Source organism: Centrocercus urophasianus, unplaced genomic scaffold, assembly GCF_019232065.1.
Source record: "Centrocercus urophasianus isolate 14NV4802_14NV808 unplaced genomic scaffold, USGS_Curo_1.0 seq_14, whole genome shotgun sequence".
Classification (NCBI taxonomy): Eukaryota; Metazoa; Chordata; class Aves; order Galliformes; family Phasianidae; genus Centrocercus; species Centrocercus urophasianus.
In genome coordinates, this window is record NW_024884586.1 from 27,770,967 (window position 1) to 27,788,134 (window position 17,168).

At 35.2% G+C, this 17,168-nt stretch overlaps 1 protein-coding gene across 1 annotated transcript in view; it reads left to right on the plus strand.

Moving 5' to 3' along the window:
* NUBPL (nucleotide binding protein like) overlaps positions 1-17,168 on the plus strand; it is an 80,923-nt gene that overhangs the window by 51,190 nt on the left and 12,565 nt on the right. The window contains exons 8-10 of the mRNA XM_042814048.1: positions 8,636-8,721; positions 12,794-12,914; positions 16,707-16,789. Coding sequence (XP_042669982.1) covers positions 8,636-8,721; positions 12,794-12,914; positions 16,707-16,789 — 290 coding nt within the window. The remainder of the gene's footprint in view (positions 1-8,635; positions 8,722-12,793; positions 12,915-16,706; positions 16,790-17,168) is intronic.

The window sequence follows — 17,168 nt, forward strand, 5'->3', positions numbered from 1 at the left end:
GATTCTGCTTTTTTTTTTTTTTTTTTTTATGAGCTCCATCTTCATTTGCAATTCATGTTTCCAAACAATGTGCTCTCTTTGTTTTGTTTACTTTTTAGTTTTACAGAAAGTAGTTGTTGTGCTGTTCTGTTTCCGCTTCAGTTTTCTTGTTCTTTGTTATTCCTTTGAGAATACTTGGACAGTATTAGCAGGATAATTTTTCTTTCCTCAGAGACAGTGTATATATCCTAGTTAAGTACATTCAGAAGTGCATTATCTAGTTTGCATGAAAGTTGTACTTTGATTTGCATGCATGCATATGTGAGATACAGTATTTGCATTATGTTTTCATTACTTGTCTGTGGCTTCCTAGGAACAGTGTAGGGAAAAAAAAATATTTTCTCTCAATAAATTTACAGAACCTGCATGAATTTTTCTGCCAGTTACTTGACCAAGTTTTTCTGTGGGTGTGACAAAGAGCAATGGCAGAGGGAGGGTTGTTCAGATGAGACATGTAAATCTGTAGCATTGCAATATTGGTCAATAAGAGATGAACCTATGGGATGTGTGATAGGGTACTGTGTCTTAATGTTAGAATAACTTTTTATCCTGCATCACAACTCCTGATATTTTCTTTGCAGAAAGGTTAGAGGCATACATAGTACAACAAAATATATATTTTAATTTTGATCATCGTTAAAGAGAATATCAGCCTCATGCAATTTCAGTTGAAATGGCAGCTTTGTGTGTGTGCAGTTATTCTTTAAAATATGACAACCAAGGTAACTATTGTGATTTTTTTTGTTGTTGTTTTATTATTCTTAGTCACCTTACAAGCAGTTATCTTATTTAGCATACTGTTCATTAATCACCTGTAGCTTTTCTCATGCTTGCATTCAATAAACTAGCAGATGAGAAATGATTACTTAGAAACATGGAAGATGTTTTTGTTTCACTCTGGCTTCTTTCTTCATATGCCAGTCTGTTTTCCACATAGAAATCCTAGATCAGCTTGGACAGAAAGGTTTTGTTTGTGACCTGTTACTGCTTAATGCATGGGTAGGAGAAAGTACCTGTTGTAAAAGGGTTCCTGTGCCCTGTTAACACAAGCACTTCTTCCTCCTTCAGAAGCTGAACTGTGGAAGCTGTTAACTGTGTTAGTCTGCCTGTTGACCATTCTTTATTAATGTTAAAGTGAAGTTAGTGTTAGTCAAATGTGGCAGCTTGACAGCTTTAGAGATGACACTGTCTCAGTTGACATCTGGCTCTGGGTTAATATTGGAATTGTCATTTCATTTGCTAAACTTTGTCATAAGACTTTTTTTTTTTTTTTTTCTATGGACCTCGAGATGCCATGGCAGTGAAAGCCATTAGAAATATACAGCTGGTCAGTAGGAAGGGGGCTGAGGCAAACCAAGAATTTCACATCTTGCTGAACAGTCTTTTACTTGATACATTGGTGAATTTATACAGGAGACCTAATGGTAAAAGGCATTGTTTTATTTCAGTGCATTAATTTTGCAATCTTTCAAAAGTAACATTTTTTCTCCACACAAAGCATATGTTATTATAACAAGCTTATTATTAAAAGCTTTAAAAAGGCTGCTGTTGAAACTTAAAGATTATTAGTTGAGATAAGCATAGTGAAAAGCAATGTGAATACTATTTTGTTTTGTTTCAAGTTCCATAAAAAAGAAGCATTGTCATTGCTAGCTGTACAGGGAATGGCATCCATCACCTTTTACGTTTTAAACCTATACAGCACACAGATCCCACAATTTTTTTTGTTGCTTTATCCTGCAAATTGTGTAGTTTTCCTAATGACTGCAGTTTTTCACCAATACACAGATCTTAATCAACTCCTGAATGTTGTCTTTGGATATTTACTGAATGTTTACCAAAGGAATTTTATGACAAAAAGGAATTATTAGAGAATTGTGATAAACAGGATTTTTGACTGACTTAAAAACAAACAGAAGAAAAGCATATTTTTACTAATTAAACTTTAAGAGTCATAGCAATATTTTTTTTTTGTTGTTCAAAAGTGTAAATTGAGGAAGGAATGGTAGAGGTATATTACCAACTTGAATGCCAATTGTTTTCATTAATTCTGAAAGCATATTATTAACTGTTATGTGCCAAACTGCTGAACCAAAATATATTTATTGCAGTTCCACGCAGACCAGAGGTGCAGCCTTGTAGACAACTTGCAGACTGTTACAGCAGTGCGTGCATCTGAGGTGGTTTCACAGTGACAGCCAACTGAACTCACTGCATCACCCCCCCCAACCCCCATTACTCCCCCCTAAAGGAACAGAGGGAGAAAATACCATGGAAAAAGGCTCAAGGGTGGAGAGTATGCAGAGGTTGCTCACCAATTATTGTCATGGGCAAAACATACTCAACAGTGGGAGGGAGATAGAATTATTGCCTATTGCTAACAGACTAGAACAGTGAAAAACAAAAAGCATGCTAAAATCACTTTCCTCTGTAATCCATCCTCTCCCACCTCCTTCTCCTAGTGGTACACAGTAAAAGAGGAGTAGGTAGGTTGTGTAGTAGGTGGTAGTGGTAGGGGGTTGTGATTAGTCCATAATGCTTCATCTCTGCTGTTTCTTCATGGTCTTTCTGCCCCTGCTTCAGCTTAATGTGCCTCCTATGGGATCATGCCCCTGAACTGATCCTGCTTAGGTTTCCCACAGGCTGCAGTTTTTCAAGTACTGCTCCAGCATGGCTCCGTACCATGGGGCCCATCCTTCAGGAGTGGACTGCTGCAGCACAGGTCCATGTGGGCAGCAGCTCCCCCAGCCCTCCGCTGCAGACTCCTTTGTATGGGCTGCAGCTCCAGCCTGGAACTGGTCCTGCAGGTGCTCTCCATGGGCTATACTTCCTCCACACCATCTACTGCGATGCTGTGGGCTCCTCTATGGCTGCACGTGGAAATCTGCATGGTGCCCATGGGCTGCAGGTGGACAACCTGCTCCTCCATGGGCCTCTCCTGTGCAGGAAGGAACTTCTGCTCTCTGTCTGGAGCACCTCCTGCCCTCCTACTGAGCTGACCTTGGTGGCTGCAGGGTGGTTTTTGTCATGTTTTCTCACCCACAGTAGTTTCTCCCTTTCTCAAATCTACTGTGCCAGAGGCACACGCAGTGTTGCTCATTGCTCAGCTCTGTCAGTGGCAAGTCCCCTTGGGAGCAGCTGGAGCTGGCTCTGATCTGACATGGGGCACTGCTGGACTCTGCTCACAGAGGCCCCCCTGCAAATTGTTTAGCATCAAAACATTGCCATGTAAACCCCATGCAGACAGGACTGGATCTGCCTTACTATATAATAATGTACAAGAACCGGAAGTTCCAGTTAATAAACAGAGTGTCTGTTCAGAAAGAAGCATTAAAAAGGGGGTGGGGGGAGGGGGGGGGAAGAAAGATTTTTTTCAAATAATTTTAAAAAGAAAACAATGCTGATGATCTTAAAGAAAAAAAAAAAAGTTATTGGTGGTATTAGCAGAAAAAAGAGTTGTGGGGAAAAAGGAGCCATCTTATATTAATAAAAAATGCAATCTGAGCAGGTATGACACCATTTTCCTCTCTTTCCTGAAGAGAGATGATCAAAAAAAACCCCAACCAGTGCAGCCATGCAAGTTGTGTGTAGCAGATACTTTGATGGGAGGTGTATCTGTATTCTGTCACTGCTCTTTGTGCAAGTGTCTATTTGCCCCTTGTTGAAAATCTTTCTTTGATGCAAATCATAGTTGCAAGGCATCTGATCTTCTTTCCTTTTAATCTAACAATGATGCACAATGTTTTTCTCAATTTTTGAGCTTTCTTTCCTCTTTTATGTAGGAAGTGCATTGTTCATTTCTATGGTAAATTTTTGAAGATTCTTTGTGGAAGTCATCTTGATTTTTTGATAATGGTAAATTTTACTTCATCTGTTTTTGAATGGCAAATATTTTTAGTATCGCATTTTTATACTTTTTTCAGGCGACCTTGGAGATTTAGTCTTTCTTTCATGCTATATTCGGATATTTTAAATAACTGCAGGAAAGCAAAAAGGCATAAATTTTGGATGGATTAAAAGAGAACAGCAAGAAAACCTTCAATCACAACATTGGCTCTTTATGGATTGATGATTGTATTCACATATCTTTAGGTTGTACAATAAAGTAGTTTGTTACCGTTGTCAAAAAACTGTAGTTGACAGATGTAAGCTGGAAGTGGGACGCAGCCAGGATCCAGCCTTCAGGACAGTCCTGAGCTGAGTTATGAGTCTCAAGGATCCCTTAAAGGAAAGTCATGCTAATGGTTTTTTCATGTTACTAGTTGCAATGAGAATGTTGCATGCAGAAGCTGAAGGAATTCCTTTACGCAGTTCACCCAAGGAGATGGGCATGTTTTCAGTGTTAGTACAACTTTAAGCATTACCAGCCGAAATCTTAGCAAAAACTAGTCTTTGTTCTTGCAATAGCTTGTTCTGCATCTTCAAGTGTAAACTGTGTGCTATAATTGTAGGCATATTTTATCAATGAAATAACAAGAAGTTCAACAGAAAGCAAGAGAGCCTGTGAAGATCTGCAATAGAGATCATTCAGGTTCATTAGGCTATTTATAACTTGTAAGTCTTGCCTGGATGTTTAAAATTGATGCAGTGGAAGATGTAACAAAAGCTACAAAAAATAAATGAGTGTTGCAGTCAGATCAGGCTGTGGCAGCTATGTGGATGTGCGTCTGCAAGAGTGTTTGGTGCCTGTGTATCAACAGGCGTGGTTGTTAGAGAGATGAGTATAACTTTCTGTATTTTTTTCTCTCAGAACTCTGTTAGTCTTCTTGGACTCTAACTTCTCACTCCACAGGTTTTCTAGTTGATGTTATTTACTAAGCTAGTAAAAAATTAGGGTGATATCATCTAGACGTTAATCTAATGTTGGTGGGGGGAGTCATAGCCTGGTTATGAATTCTGCATTTGTAAATACTGGAGGGGGGCAGGGGAACAACACAAGGAATCTATTTGAGAGTGGTTCTTCTCATCCTGAAGTAGATCTTGTAAACTTAGCTGTTTTTTAGACTTGCCTGGCTTTTTTTCCACTTCCTTGAAAGAAAGCCCATGGGGTTTGCTTAGGTTCAAATAGACTATATCAAAGGGTTGATGAGATACCACTTTGTGCCTTGTAATCCAAGGTGTCTAATGCAAACCTTAATGACATGCTGAATAGAGGTAATGTTTTCTATATCCAGAACTTTAAAGCTTTGTCAGCATTCCTAATTTCCTAAGCACCAGTCCACCAGTGAGGTGAGTACCAGTGTTGTATGAGCACACATTTCTTTTACTGGGAGTAAGCACCTGGGGTTTAAGGAAAAAGGCAAACATCAGTCTTCTAGACCCACTGTTCATTCCGTCTCCCTATTATGCATGCTAAGTATTCAAAATAGAGTTAGCATAGTTTTTATTAATGCAAAGTGCATCAGCTTTTTGCCAGCTGAAATATGATGAAGTTACAAAAATAAATGAAATGCATGAATAAGTAGATATGTCAGTTAAACGTAAATGTGTTTAAGGTAGATATCCTCAGTATGCTTAAGGCATGGAAATTATTCTCCATGCAGCTGCTAACACACAGAATTTGTGGTATGTTTTAATGTGAAATGTGATAACAGTATAGTTTCTGCAACCTCTCTGTTCAATTTGTCAGCCTTCATTTGCCTCCTTCAGTCAAGCTTGTGTAAACATTGCACGTATTGCTTCAAGAGACCTAGTGTGTGTGTGAATTCAGTCATATTTCATTACTTTGTTGATCAAAATAACTCTTGACTGTTTGATATTCCTATTAAACATGTAGAACAGAAACAGCAAGGGAAGTTGTGTTCTTTCTTGCTCATCATTTGAATTGCTTTCCAAATTAAACATGCAAATTTATTCAGTGAAGGGGAGCACCAAGGAAAATCTCTCTGCTATATTCTGCTGCTGGTGGAGGAAATAATGCTGCTAAGTACTTAAATTCTTGAACTTCAGGTTGAGTTTGTTCGGCTATCAGTTGTACCAAGGAGAGAAAGTATGATTAAAGTGTGTTGGTGTAAGTCAGTACAAGCTGACTTGTACTGACAGCTTGTACTGTTTTAGTCTGTATGTGTAACACAGATTTCTGACCATGAAGTTTCTGGATCTTCTCCCTAATCAGTAATTACACTTTGAGTTTTGGGTGGGTTATGCATAGATTTAGATATCAATATTAGGAGTGGAGTGGAGGCCTTTGAAGTCCCTTCCAGTCCTTTTTTCTTTTTTTTGACTGAGTTTCAGTTGATTGCAAAGAAGTAATCACTCACCAAACAGGTATTTCATAAATAGTTCAAAAGGCTCATCAAATTCTACAAGTCAGTAAATCTCTGGTGGCTGCAATATAAACTTTTTAAACTTGTATCATGTTTACAGTTTATTTTAAGAATTTAATCATTACTAAATTATATATGAATGGAGTCTGGGGTAGAAGCTACTGAAGGACTGAAGTGTGCTTCCACTTTCCCAAATTAGCATGTTCAAAACTGAGTCAGGATTACCTCTAATAAGAAGAAGTAAATGAAATCAGCAACTTACTGTGGAGGTTATTTTTGTTAGAATTATTTTGTTAGAATTTAGAATTGGTGAGTAGCACTTCCTTGAGACCACCTTTAATTTACATTTTATTTCAAGAAATTTAAATGGGGAGATGTCCTTTATCTTCCATGTTATTGTGAAGTAAATCACTTAGTGATGGTTCTGTTAAGTAGTTGGAGCCTCAGGAAAGTGCATTAGAGCCAGAGGACAAATCCTAATGAAAGTACAGTAATTCAAAGTAACCTTCTTTAAACTGCTTATGGAAGTGTCAGATTGTTGAGCAACATTACCAGTCTGACTAGTGAATGCTGTTCTCTGCTTGCTTAAGCCACTGGCAGATAGTCTTAGTGAGGCTTTGTACTGCTGCTGTTACAGTTACCTCAGTGGCTATCAGAGGAAGCACTATGATGTTGCCTCTTTTTCAAAGATGTTCTGTCCTCAGTGTCAATAGGAGAATGATTTCAGATTTCTTTATTCTCATAAAGTGGAGTAACAACTTTAAAAAAAAAAAAAAAAAAGTGTTTTTTATATATATCCATAATCCCTTTCAGAGTGAAAAGGAAAATAGAAGAGACCTATATAGTGTCAGTACAAGCAGATTCTTGATTGTGTGGACTTTCATTTTATGGAAAAAAAAGTGCAAGCTGTCTACAAGCCTAGTTTTAACTCATGTATCTCAGAAGTCTGCTCTTTTTTATAAAGGGAATTGGTATTCATGACAGCCTGAAGTCTGTGAAATGCCAATGGATCATTTCATCTTATTAGTTTCTCTCTTTATGTGAGGTTCTCTAGCAAGAGAATTTGTCAGTAAAAAACACCTTTCACGTAGACTGCCTGTGGTTATAGTGGATGTTTTCGTTGTTCATAACCTCTGTACTTCATGCTGTTCATTTGAGTTGTTAAAAAATATTGGACCAGAAAATGGGGAATTAAGTTTTGCTGACTGCCTGTTAACTGCTACATGGGAATGCTGAACATTTTTGTCTACAAAAAAGTAGACAAAAGCTTGTTGTGTGGGATAGCTAACATGCATGTATAGACATTCAACAGAAAATTCTAGTTTCCTGGTTTTGTCTGAGAAGACAGCTATAAGAAGCTTTTTTTCTAAGTATTCAAAGATCTTCATTTTACAATTATTTTTTAACAACAACAAAAAAATCATTTAAAAGATTCAGGGCTGTTAAGTCTGAGCTACTAGTTTGTACACTACATTTCAGTTAGGGTGTATTCATTTTGTGGAATTAACTCTGTATTTCAGTGTTGGCAATAAAATGTAAAATACCCTTCATTGAAAAGACCAGTTTAAGTGTGGATGTAGCTGAAAGGATTCCATGTTATTCTTTGCCGTGTCACTGGAAACAGGTCAGCTTAGGAAAAACAGCAAATTATTTGCATTCCAGAGTTTTAGAGAACAATAGGAAATTGTTTGCTTAATGTGTTACATACGCTGTTCAGTTTTTGGACTTAAGTCTAATATTATGTAAGGCAGAGAGAGGCAGCTTTTCAGGAGTGAAACACAAGATTGTATTTTCCTTTTTAACTAGAGGTTAAGCATACTGGTCGAAAACATTCACATGTGCTGTTAGGCAATGTTTGGAAATGTCTGACTGTCATGCAGGAGAGATGCCGTCAGTCAGCACATGGATTGCATGGAGCCATCTGAGGGTTTCCTATCCCAGTGCTTTGCGAACTGGGAGGGCTCTTAAGATGCTAGGGCTCCTGCTGTGAAGTCCCATGCATCTATGGTGCTGTGCCTCTGAAAAGCTGCTCACGTCCGTTCTGTCATCTGTTCGTGGTCACGTGGCAGCTAGATCAGTTTTCTCATTTATATAGTAAAGCAGTTTCCACATAGAAAAATATAGGGCAAAAAAGTCTTAAGTTATTTTTTATTACTCTGCATCATATCTCGTGCGGTTTTGGTCACTGCATTGTAAAGAAACAGGATAATTTTCTTTCTTAAACAGGGGGGAAGGGGGGAGAAAGCACCAAAAAACTGTTAAACTGTCAAGATACTTAGCAGTTATGAATCATAATTTAAACTAATGATATTTCATATTTCTTTTCTCAGGAGCTGTAATCGTCTCTACTCCACAAGACGTGGCTTTGTTGGATGCACGCAAAGGAACTGAAATGTTTAGAAAAGTCCATGTACCTGTAAGCATCTACATTAAAAATACCAGTAGATTCAAAAAAAATAATTCCAAAAATCTGAAAATTTTCTATATTTGTGGTAGATGAACAATCCACTTGGATCACTTGAATGTCAAAAATTCTTGTTTAAAAAAAAAAAAAAAGGTTAGAATCTGCCTCCTGTCTTTCTCAGAAGCTTTCTTTAGCAGAAGGAAAAAAAAAATTCAGCATCAAGTAATAATAGTATTCAATTTATTTTCAATCAATTTGTTTAATCACCTGGAATGGATCAGAATGCTAACCAGCTAAATAAAGTAATTTATAAAGTAATCTCTTCTTTCCAAATGTACTGCCTTTCTGTATCCTCGTGTGTTCTCAAGAATAGCTCTAACCTAACATTCTGTTAGATGAGAGGAAAATCATATATCTCTACAATTTAAAAAGGAAGTTTAAGTTTTGGGGAGTTGTGTGTACCTAATTGTCACTGCCATTTGAAAGGCTCTGTGACTGTCACTGAAAGAAGTCCATTGTTTTCACCTTGTTTTCATTATGCTTAGAGCTTATGTGGTAGCTTGCTTGTTTGGGGAATGCAAAGTTCAGTATTATCCCCTATATTCATATGGACTGAAATGGAGCAAATAATAGAATTAATGTTTTACATTTAAACTGAATGATAGAATCGTAGAATTAGACCAGGTTGCTCAGGGCCCCATCCAACCTGGTCTTGAACACCTCCAGGGACGGAGCATCCACAATCTCTCTTTACAGCCTGTTCCAACATCTCACCACTCTCAAACTGAAGAACCAAATAAAGGAATTTGAAATAGATGGACAAAAGTAAACAAAAATATATTCATTTAAAATAAACTAACTAGGTTACTTCTTAAATGTTTTTTTCTTTTAAGTATGATTACATTGATTTAAGGTCTTGACAGTGTTACAAGTTGCTAAGTAACAGAACGTTCTACTCTAGTGCGTGTTCATGAAGACTCATTTTTCATTTGAAATGTGCATGTGATGAGAAAATACAAACTATTCATTATTACTATTCATTATTTGAAACAGTAAAGGAAAAAGCTATTTACGATACTTAAAAAAAAAAAAAAATTGTTGTCTGGCTCATCTCTGTGAAGGTTACTTTTACTTTTTGTTAAGACAGGGAAATGCTTCAGTAGCATTTTTAGCTCTTTTAAAAGCCAGCATTTTTTTGTTTTAGTTTGCAAAATAGCATAACAAAAGACATAAATTGACACATTCCTTATTATTAACTGCTCAAGTGTCTTTGCACCAAAATGAAAGTGTGGTAGCATTTGCTGTTTACTACTAGAAGAAAAAATATACGACAGAAGAGCAGCATATGAAATGTTCTATTTTGATTATATGTTTGGATTTACTAAAATTGTGCAGAATGACTTTTCATGTAAGATCACATTTAATTTAGTAATTTGCTGAATTTTCCTGCTAATGAGAAATTCTCCAAATTTCTTTTTAAGTAAGTTTCATTCAATGTTTTTTGCAGAGAATGGCTTCCAACAAAGCCAAGTATTCTGTGGTAGGCTTTGGCTTAACCTGATGCATGGTAGACAAGATTTAAGTATGTATGTGGACTAAATAGAATGACTAGTTCTATTTTAATCAAGTGATAAGCCACAACAACACTGTTATGCCTGATGGTAGATTGCAATGCACTGAAATCAATGCATTAGAGTTCTTACATTTTGTTCCTTTTTTCTTTTCTCTGTTTATACATACATCAACATAAGTGTTTCATTTACATCGGTGTTAAAGAAGGTCCTGCCTATGTATTGCATTTAGTTTTAAGTCAAAATTGAATCTCAGTCACAATTGTTAATGTTGTTTGTCCTTTACTGATTTGAAATTTAAGAGTTTCTCAGGATTTTTTCCTTGTCTGGAGAAGGTAGTGTATATTTGGATTTGAGCACCATATGTTGTGTAATCAAAAGGTTAATTGAGCAAAAAGAACTTATAAGCATTTAGTCCAGACAAACCTGAGGCTTTTCCAAAAATAGTATTTAAACAGGGAAATAAGAGTCATTATTGACTTTATTAGCAAAACCTATTACATTTTCTATAGATTTAAGGGCTCTGAAAGTAATAGTGAAATCTCTTGTTTATCCAAGTGTCTGCAGTGATATGTGCTAAAAATACACTTCAGTGAATCAAGGTTTGTATATTTGCACAGATTCTGAATTAAATTTAGTATTTGTAATTGGCAACTAATATTACAAAAGTCTAGTTGTGTACAAGAAGAACAATTTATACCTTAGTAAATATGTACTATTTGGTGTTTGACAGATGGGAATGAGGCTGAGATAATAAAAGCAATATTGTAATGCTGAAATGTCACATGCTTTTAGTAAGGTTTGTTTAAATTAAAACCAAAAAGGACAGTGAATAGGACTTCTAAAGCCAATCTAGCTTTGGGAATTCAGCTGTAGCTCAGTATTTGTGTTAACTGGTGCAGACAGACATCTTTAGGTACTAGATGATCAAAGAATTAACAAAACAGCTGTAATATTTCTGAGCTGTTCATGAAACATTAGTAGGCTGAATGACTTTGATTATGAATTTGCTGTATCATAAACATTGTATAAATATATTGAGGAGAATAAAAAGTTAAAGACCCAAGTTATCTGGAGTGGGATGAATTCCTTTTGAGTATAAATATCGAGATCTCTTTTTTCATGTGCTACAGATGATGGCATGCATATGTTTGCATCTATCAATCTATCCACATGTATATTGTTTGTTTCTTTGAAAGTTGCTTACTTTAAACTCTGAAAATTTTACATGAGTGAAGATTTAAAAAGTAATATGGAACATGTAACAGTGGTGTAGGAAACAAAAACAGATTATCATCCTTTGATTAGTTTTAACTTTGACGCAAGGAAACTGGGGGGTTGGACTCGATCTCTGGAGGTCCCTTCCAACCCCTACAATTCTGTGATTCTGTGATTCTGTGTGTGAAACTTTCTTTAAGAAATTGTAAATGACAGGCCTTTACCTGCTCACAGTGCTACCTCCGTATTCTTTTAGTTAAAACTGTAAGACCAAAGGTTGTACGTTACTGTTAATAAGTAAGGTAATTGCTGTTGCTTGCATTGAACCAGCATCCTTTTGGATCGTTATTTCATTAACACAGTGGGTATATTATTCCTCTAACTTTGTTAGTTTCTTCAAAACATGTAACCAGAATGCTTAGGCGAATTTTAAGAAGCACAGAATGTCACAAGATATGTAACAGCTTTTCTGAACTTAAAAATATATATTCATCTGTAGCATAAGTATCTTGAACTGAAATTTTCTAATGTGGAACCACCAAAGCGAGTCTTCTGTTGATTAGCAAATAGGGATGAGTTCTCTTTCGCAGTGTTTGTGTGCTGTTGTCATCACTTCTGAGAAATTCTGCTCTTCCTCAATGAACAGGCTTGTTTACTAGGTGAATAAAATGCGATCTATTTTATCATGAGCATTGCTGTACATTGTGAAAGAAGATATTTATGTGCCTGATTTGGCAAATTTGCAGGAGATGTTTTACAGGGATGTAGATGAACATCTGACATCAACAGAAAAGTAGTTTTTGTCACTTCCTTTCACATAATTATTCTTGTTATTTGATCTTTGAATTTTTTTCCTCCTTTACAGAAAAATAGCAAATCTGATCCTTTTTGAAAACATTTTCTTTCAGGAAAAGTTATAAAATATCTGAAAAGCACATTTGATTGTTGTTTCTTTAAAATTTTTTTAATTATTATTTTGTATCCCAAAACCTTGAATTACAAAGCTAAAAAATGGTATTCAAAGGTCAGAAATGTAACACATCTTGTCTGAGAAGGAGATCTGTTAAAAAGTTAGACTAGTTCAAGAGGTACTTTTGTGTCGTGTAAGTTAATCCTTTAGATGTATAATTATGGAAAAAATAAATAATGTAGAAATAATTTAGAAATTGAAGTGAAAGTAACTGATGATGATGATTTGTTGATGCTGTGTTGATAATCTCTTCTTTGCTGTCAGAGATGAATAAGAACTGAAGCTTGAATCCCAGGTGTTAACATTCTCCTTTTTCATTTGACAGGTTTTAGGACTAGTTCAGAATATGAGTGTTTTCCAGTGTCCCAAATGTAAACATGAGACACATATTTTTGGAGCAGATGGTGTAAGAGATCTAGCAAAAACTGTTGGATTGGATGTTCTAGGTAAGAATACAGAAATAGCTTATTAATGGCAGGAATATGGAAGGCTTTAATTGAAGTATAGATTCTAAAGTATTGTATATTCAGACATTGTTTGAATACGATAGAATTATAGTTTAAGATATTGAATGTCACTTTTGTTGCGTGCTCAGATTTATGCTCAGAATTATTCTTGTTAATTCTTGAACTGCATCTTAAATCTCTTAAATTATATATATACTATGCAGAATGTGGATTTCTTTTTTTTTTTTTTTTTTATGTACTATATTACCTGAAATTCAATATATTACATATCACATACCAATAATTACAGACAGTCAAGACTTCCGTGTGGTCCTGTAGAACATAAACCTAGGGACTATCTTAGTGCCTATAAAAGTTTTATTTCATTTAAATGAAATACGTTGTTATATTTGTTAAATAAATATGCCAGTTTGATATGCAGTTCATTAGAGCAGTTATTTTTATGTCCAAGTGAAGATATCTTGACTCTTGCATGGAAGCAAGCAGAGTGTAATGATTATATGTGTTGAAATTAAAAGAATGTGCTGACTTGCAAAATGTTGTTGTGAAGAAAAAATTATATTTCTTCAAAACAGAAATTGTCCATGATTAAATAATCTGGCATAAATTTAAAATATACTTTGATCTATAAAAAACACATTGCTGCTTTAAAAAGGCATATTTCAACCTGTATTATCAGTGAAGGAAAAAAAAAATTGTAGAATATAACACAGCATAATTAAGTTGGTAAATGGGATAATTGCATGTGTTAATGATATGTTTTCATGTATTACTATAATTATCTCAATGATTTTCCATAGCTGATTTATTAAAAGAACCAGGAAGCTCACTTAGAAAGATCAACACAAAAACTTCAAGGTCTGACACAAATTAAAAATAGCACAGCAGCACATAATTAAAGACACACATTTGGGCTATCTTTTAGTGTTCTGAGTGTATAATGAGTTGTGATCAGAGCCCAGGGGGAGACTTCTGCAGCCCTGGGTGATGTGGATGGATGCAAATGTTCTGTAAGGAGTTGAATCAAATCTGCGGTTAGATACACAGGCACGAATGATCTGTCCTACCATTGGTCCCGTAAATGTTTTCTGGTATTTCCTAAGAGGGCAGAACTGATTATGATGTTAGTAATAGTATTTAATAATTAAAGGTCTGATACGTTAGGAATTTTGTTAGGGGATAAATGCGGTGTATGAAGAAAGGCAGAGTGAAGTTTACCTTTGTCAATCCTTCTGATGGCAATTTTAAGATTAAGGAAAGTGCCCCAAGGGCTAAATTTAGAATCAGAGTACTTGATCTGTTTAGTAGGTTTGTATTTCAAGGGTGACCACTGCACAATAATACCATATGGTATTACAAACGTTTTTGCTTACAGCTTATATGTTAATCTTTCCCAAATGGTAGTTTTATCCTCTTGCTATTGAATTGCACCCAAAAGCTTTGAGAGATTTTATCTGTATTTATCTGTAAAAATTTATTTTGTTTATATCTTGCTATTCTGTTTGTTCAGCTAAAGACCTAGTTCTCATGTAAATCCTGATGGATCTTAGTTTCTCTGATAATATCCAGTAAGTTCTGCAAGCTAACAGTGTGCAGAACACAAAAGTATTTTTCAATTACTTTCTCAGAACGTGCAGCCTTTAATATTGTTGAAAACCTCTCTAATTCTTGTTTATGACAGAAGACAATTGAGTCACCAGTACACTTTCTGAGTTTCATTTGTTATTTCATGTAGGTTTTCCCTCATCTTTTAATTCTTTCATGTAGGAAAGAATGCTGAAGTCCATGAGAAAGATTTTGCACTGCTGATTATTTCTTTCTCTGTCTCTGAAATTGCCCTATTTTGATTTTTTTTTTCCTATTACAGTTGAGTGGCCAGAATTATAACCAGAAAGATATGCCATTGATTTACATACTGCTAAGATAAATGACTACTGTTCTCTGTGTGCTGACTTCTGCTCTTCCAAACTTATTAAACTGTCTGCTAATAGAGCCAGCAGAGACTCTGAGATTTATTTATTTATTTCCTATAATATAATAAAATTTTTTGAGCACTTAGGCTTTCTTTGCATTATTAAATGATTAACATCAGAAAAATGTAGATCTGATACATTGATAAGTTCCCATCATCTTCTAAATGATAAGCAGTGCAAATGCTTCATCTTCCTCAAATTCTTATTATCCAAACAGATGCACTGATTTTTTTTTTTACGTTTTTTGTGCTTCTGTTTAATAAAGTTTTGACTTTTTTTTTTTTAATTGGATTTGCCTGTTGCTTTGTCTTCTGACTTGCGCTTTTGTGCATGAAAGACCTTGTGCTTCTGTTGGGCCATCAGATCTTTGTAAGTGTTGGGAAGATAAGAGAAAAGCTGCCTCTCGGTAGCAGGATAGTTCTTTTTTGTGATTTTGAGATTGTCATTAAATTGACAGAGAACGCTGTTTGGAAAAGCAAGTGAAGATTAGTCTTTACACAAAGTAATTGTAAGAGCTAAGTTCTGGGATATTTATGAAGTTACTCTTATTCTGTTAATAAGAACATTAAAAGGAAACTTTAAAGGACTCCATTTGTTTATTTACTTATTATACCTAAGAATAGTCATTCAAGATTGGAAAAAAAAATAAGCCATAGTTAAATTTAAAGCAAATGGATGGTAATAACAATAATAAAAAAAACCAAAACACCGGAATTTCTTTAAGCATTCTGCTCCGTAATCATGGAGCCACTGCTTTGTTCTGCTATTGATTTCATTTCCTATGTGCTTTTCATTCTTTCTTTTTTCTTAACAAGCTTTGTAATTTCTAAATTTTGTCAGTTTTTATAGCACCCATTTAAACGTTTCATTCTCAAACTATATTGGACTTCATTAATCTGCACTGGCTTGGTTGAGGCTAATTAAATGTTGCTAAAATGTATGAATTAAAATTGCAGCTTCTGAGACAAGTCAAAATTGAATGAAGCATGGTGTATTCTGTCTACATCAATCTGTGATGTGAAGTACAGCTATACCTTTCATTACAAAAGTTGGTTTTCAATTCACCTCTTAATATTTCTGTAGTAATGAACTGAACGTGGTAGCTTCAAGTTTTCTTTAGTGCTGAAAAACTGTATTTTAGAAAATGTGTTTCAGAGTGGTATATGGTGACTAATTGTGTCTTCTTCAGAACATTGCTTTCCTCTCTGATAGTTCCCTGCTTGTTATAAAAGAATATAAAAAAGATTTCTGTTGGAAAGAAGGAACTCAACACTTAGCTACTTTTTAATTGGATACAGAACCTAATAAGGACAATAACAAATGTTATTATTTGGAAATTAAGTGTTCAAAGGAGTCTTTGAATGGCTATTAAGATCTTTAAAAAGCACTGAAAATAATATAGTCAGGGGATAGGAAGTTGCATGAGTAGTTGCCTAATGTTGCAAACTTCATGTACTTGAAATAGTTTGTGTCTCAGCTTGTATCTTTCTGTGTAATCAAGAGAAAAAAGCAAGCAACCTGTCCTTATTTATTACCTAGGATAGTCTGTCATATTCAGAAGTTGAAAATGCCAGATTATATTTGGCATTAAACACTGGAGATATATAGAAATTGTTCTGCAGCCAATTTTCATTTGAAATGCTGATTTTTTTTTTTTTTTAATATATATATATATATTTTTATAATAAGTAATACAAAGAACTTCAAGAAAACTGGAGTTTGTTTTCAAGTCACTTCAGGGCTGACATTGAAGATATCTTAGGTCTTTGCTTACATGTGTTTGGTGCCTTTAATACAGGAGACGTTCCACTGCAAGTTAATATTCGGGAGACCTGTGATTCAGGGCAGCCTGTTGTGATCTCACAGCCTCAAAGTGATGCCGTAAGTCTGGTGCACTGCGATTTAAAAACAAAACAAAAAACAACAACAAAAAAAACCACCAGCAACAACAAAAAACCACAAAAAAACTCATCTCACTCTCACCCTTCAAAAAAAAAAAAGTGGATGGAGATTGCTTCTTTTTATTACTGTTTAAAAACAAATATGTGCCTGAATGTAACAGGAAAATGAAGTTGCTGTAAAAGAAAGTTTAAGTAATTTTGGCCCTTATGTTTCCCAGTTTTTTGAAGTGCTGCTGATGGGTTTTGCTTGTGCGCGTGTGTTTTTGCTTGATTCAGAATAGCAATGATTTGATTCAGGATCTGGTATGCTAAGGAGGAAGGTCAATGTTAAGCCACATGAGACCATGCAGTTAATGGAG